Source organism: Lipotes vexillifer, unplaced genomic scaffold (genome assembly GCF_000442215.2).
Source record: "Lipotes vexillifer unplaced genomic scaffold, Lipotes_vexillifer_v1.1 scaffold966, whole genome shotgun sequence".
In the NCBI taxonomy this organism is placed as follows: Eukaryota; Metazoa; Chordata; class Mammalia; order Artiodactyla; family Lipotidae; genus Lipotes; species Lipotes vexillifer.
The window spans coordinates 141,279-146,069 of NW_006795769.1; the positions used below are offsets into that span (position 1 = coordinate 141,279).

A 4,791-nucleotide genomic window follows, 5' to 3' on the forward strand; every position below is an offset into this window, starting at 1 on the left:
CTCACTGCTGTGGCCCCTCCCGCTGCGGAGCACAGGCTCCGGACGCGCAGGCCCAGCGGCCATGGCTCACGGGCCCAGCCGCTCCGCGGCATGTGGGATCCCCCCAAACCGGGGCACGAACCCGCGTCCCCTGCATCAGCAGGCGGACTCTCAACCACTGCGCCACCAGGGAAGCCCCTGTCATTTTTTTTTTTAATTTTGGCCGCGCGGCCTTGTGGATCTCAGTTCCCCGACCAGGGGTTGAACCCGTGCCTCAGCTGTGCAAGCACAGAGTCCTAACCATTAGACCACCAGGGAGCTGCCTGTTTGTCTTTCTGGGGAAGCGCCGGATGGTTTCTCTAATGGCCGCAGCATTTTACAGCCTGGCCCTGCCCCAGGCAGCGTCAGAGGGCTCCAGGTCCCCTGCCCCTTGGCCCTCTCTGCAGTTCTGGGCTCGGGCGTGGGACATAGCACCTCCTGCTGGGCACCTCAGCTCCGCCTGCAGGCTCCCCGCTCCCCATCACCTGGGCGTCCCCTCACACTCCTAGCGCTTTGGGGCGACTGCCGAGGGCGCAGCCTGCCATCTGTGTGGAGCTACTTAGTTTGATACTTAGGTATGGGGGGGGGGCTTCTTTGTTATGTTTTTTCCATAACTTTAGTTTACCAGGGACACGTTTTCACCCTTTAACTCATGGTAAGTGACAGATAAAACTGCTTTTCATTTCGTGCCTTTTGTTTGTTTTTGTTTTTGCGGTATACCGGCCTCTCACTGTGTTGGCCTTTTGTTTTTAATGTAGGAAAGAGTTGATAGCTCAGCTAAATACAAGGGGGAAGGTGGTAGACGGGCTCATTCTTCTAAAACATCAAAAAAGCCCCCAGCACAAATGTTAAAAAATAAATACGCGTTTACCATTTTTGCCCCACGTCAAAAGAACTTATTTCCATGTATTTCAAGAGACAGCCTTTTAGAGTTGGGTCAGCTGGCACCCGGCCCTGTGCTTGGCCAAGGGGAGGCGTCCAGCCTCAGGCGAGAATGCCAGAGCCTTGACCCTTCGACCTCGGCTGCGCGTGCGCCTGGGGGGATGCGGGGCTCAGCCAGGCATTCTGTCTGGACCACCGCAGGAGGCGGGCTGGGGCTTCCGGGGCAGGTGAGGGGATCCTGATTCCTGAGGGTGGTGGGAAGCTGGGGATGAGTGTTAAGCCAGAGCCTGAGGGGATGGATGGGTCAGCGCAGGCGAGGGGGAGCTGCCAGGTGAGGGGTGACAGGTGGACCAGGAGCTTGGGTGGGAGAGGGCAGGTGTGAGGGGGGCCGTGTTCAGGCTTGGGCCCGCGTCTGGGCCTTAAGCAGCGGTGACCGCGGGCCGCTGTGGCCACTCGCACCTGTGGGAGGAAGCGGCACCTCGAGCGCGGCAGACACGCCGGCCACGGCCTGTCCCCGGGAGCCAGGTCCCCCTGGTCCTGGGGGGACCAGCCTCCTGCGGGCTCTCCTCTGTCACGTGAGCTCGTCACGTGGCCATGGGGCGTGCGGGGCTTGCCGCCGTCCGTTCTCCTGGCGGCCTTCCTTACTAGTCCCTCCCCAGCCGCCGCAGGTGCCGAGCCGCGGCGTTGGCCTGCCCACCCCGGTGCTCTCCACACCCCAGACGCCCCGGTGGCAGGTTCCCCAGCTGCGGGGGGAGCGGCCCCCGTCCTGGGTGGCCCTTCTGTTTGCCAGGCCGGTGCACCAGGAGGCGGTGGGGAGATGCGCGGGCAGCCGGCGAGGTGTGGGCATGCGAGGGGGGGCTCTCCTGAGGGTGGGGCCGGCATGGGGGCGGTGGCTGAAGAGGCTGGGCCCCGCCCCGTGCGCGCAGAAGCTCCGGCGGGCTTGAAGGGGGCCCCCTCGTTTCTGTGTCTGAACGAGCAAAGGTGCGCCCTGCAGGCCTGAGCCAGGGGTAGCAGGGTGGGGTCAGCGACAAGGACTGCCGTCTCTCCTCTCCCGGCAGATGAAGGGTGCCCTCACAGAGATCATCCAGCTCGCCACGCTGGACTCGGACCCCTGGGTTCTCATGGTGGCCGACATTCTGAAGTCCTTTCCTGATACCGGATCTCTTAACCTTGATCTTGAAGAGCAGAATCCCAACGTTCAAGATATTTTAGGAGAACTTAGAGAAAAGGGTAGGTTGAGTGTGTTTGGTTTACGCTGGGAGGAGGGAGATGGGTCTTCCTTTAAACCCTCTTTTGTAACATGAGTTTGACTTCGAGAGTGTTGCACGCTGTGCTGTAGTGCTGGCTGTATCCGTACGCCCCTGCCCCATGCGCTGCTGGCTGGCTTTTGGCCAGTCTTTGACAGGAGCAGCCCAGAGGCTCCTTCCTCACTGTACGTGCTTTATCTCAAGTGCATTATTTACTAGCTTTCACATTCACGCACCCCTCTCCCCACCCAGCTCCATGAGGGCACGGGCTCTGCCCATTCAGAGCCTAGAACATTCCCTGGCACAGAGTAGATGCTTATAACTGTGTGTTGAAAATATCAGCAGTTTACTTGTCTAGAACACGAACTGAAAACCACTTAGAAAATATTTGCAAATGGAGTAAAAGAACATATGAAGATGGGAAGGTCTGTTCCTCCCTGAATTCCTCTCCTAGTTTGGAGAATTGGAACTGCAGCCCTTTAAAGATGGAACCTGTGCCTCTGCGGTCCCGCAGGGGCGGTGGCCTGGCCGTCCCCAGGGGTGGCTGCCAGTGCCTCTTCTTAACTGCGAGATGATCGCTCTTACTCTGTAGGCTTTCGCTTGACTTGTAACTGCCCACAAGCTACATGGATGCTTCCAGAGCATTGGAACGCAAACCCAAGATGTTTCTGTCCTGGTGATTAGCTTGATAAGGGTCCAGACAGGTCCACGCCCTCCTGGGTGTCCTCTCTCTGGTGGCAGAGGCCTGCTCTGTCTTCTGCCCAGGGGCTTCTGGGCGGGCCTCCCAGGGGCAGGAAGAACAGCGGTGGCACTGGTCTCCGCTCCCCACCCAGGGCCTTCTCTCGAGCTCTAACTGCCTGGTAAACCCACAGACCTGGGGAACACGCCTGGGTGCTTCTTGTGAGGGCCAGGATTCAGAGGGTCCAGGAGGAACCATCCGTGGGGGCCGTGGGGACTGAGGGGGAACCCGGGATGGCCACAGGCTTCCCCTTCCTACAGTGCTTGCTCTAGGGGTGCACAGAGCCCCTTCCAAACGTAGCTAATGGACATCTGTGGTGGGGCCCGGGTGCTTCTGCCTTTAAAAAGCTCCACAGGGATTCTGCTGAGCCCTCCTGTCCTGTCCTTGACCTTTGGCCCAGGTTGGTGGCCTTGACTGCTGGCCTGTGGCAGGCAGGCAGTGGATACTTGTTTTCTGTTTTGAGAGCAAAGCAGACGCTCCACTGCTATAAACAGGAAGCTGTGCGTTTTCACATTAGTGGTGAGAATTGGGCCTGTGTAAGGGAGACGCACCTCCTAACATGTTGGTTCTCGAACGAGCAGTGAACGAGTGTGAGGCGTCGGCCATGCTCCCGCTGGAGTGCCAGTACTTGAATAAAAACGCCCTGACGACCCTCGCTGGGCCCCTCACTCCCCCAGTGAAACATTTTCAGTTGAAAAGGAAGCCGAAGAGTGCCACGCTGAGGGCCGAGCTCCTGCAGAAGTGTGAGTCCCGCTGTCGGCGCGCGCGTGTGGGGCGGGGGCAATGGGACTCAGTGCCCGCTGTCGGCACGCGGGTGTGGGGCGGGTGCGCCTGGCCTAGGGCACACTGGGACTCGTCGGGACCCTCCTCAGCGGGGGCTGCCTTGCCCGGCCTGGAAGGTCCAACTGACTGCCGAGCAAATTATGCTTTTGTCCTATGTCTGTAGTTTTTATTTTTAGATTTCTTTTAGGTTTTATGGTACCTGTCTTTTAAAGACAGAGTTCTACGTAGTTTTTTTCTTTTTTTATTAGAAATTTATTGATTGCTACGCTAAACTGTGTGTTCTAAAAATCTACTTTAGAAACTTCCGAATTTTTAGGTTAAAGTATTTGTGATTTTTGTTCCAAAAATGAAATCTGTACCAACTGAGTCACACAGGTGATGAGACAGGCAGCCTGGAAGAGATTGGAGAGGCTAGGTCCTAACTCCTGTAGCCCTGCCTCATTCTTGCAGATGATCTCAATTTGACTTTAAAGATGTTTGGTCATTTTATTCATGTTTTTTTAAGTAGTGGTTTCTAAAACGTACATGGAAGATACTTGCTCAGAAAAAGGCCAGGAAATTGATTCCTTTGACTGATAGCAGAACTTTTATTGTAAGTGGTTATGGTATTGGTATTAATAACCTATATAAATGCCCTGTTTTCAAAGAATCCAAATGAAACACAGCAGCCATCGTGACTCTCGGTTCCAAATGGACAGCGTCCTGGGGTCAGCACTGCGCTGTGGCTTCGTGGAGCTGGCAGTGCGCGGCCCGGGTCCCCAGCCCCCTGGGCAGCTCCCAGGCCCCTCCGTGTAGTCAGCAGTGGCACCTGCCCCCAGCCCCCCACGGCAGAACCTGGTGCCGGGTGGGCATGGGGCTCCGTCCCTCCGCGAGCTTGTTTCCTGCCTCGCGTTGATGCTTCTGTGAAGGGAAGGGTGAGGCTGTGCCAGACGACCACCCACCAGTGAGGCCCCTCCCGCCCCCCCCAGCCCGGGAGGTGCAGCCGCCAGGGCCCTACTTGCTGCAAGTGTCGTTCTCTACACCGGGCATCCCCAACCCCGGGGCCACGGCCCGGTACCGTGGGCTGTTAGGAACCGGGCTGCACAGCAGGCGGCGAGCGGCGGGCGAAGGAGCGAGTGAAGC

The 4,791-nt window shown here is 57.9% G+C and overlaps 1 protein-coding gene across 2 annotated transcripts in view; it reads left to right on the forward strand.

Moving 5' to 3' along the window:
- The window catches only part of NELFA (negative elongation factor complex member A), a 24,161-nt gene that overhangs the window by 14,197 nt on the left and 5,173 nt on the right, over positions 1–4,791 (forward strand). Inside the window, exons 2-3 of one of the 2 annotated variants that reach the window (XM_007467868.1) lie at positions 1,959–2,130; positions 3,468–3,629. In XM_007467868.1, the coding sequence (XP_007467930.1) occupies positions 1,959–2,130; positions 3,468–3,629 (334 nt within the window). The remainder of the gene's footprint in view (positions 1–1,958; positions 2,131–3,467; positions 3,630–4,791) is intronic. The other variant, XM_007467869.1, reaches the window with a different exon arrangement.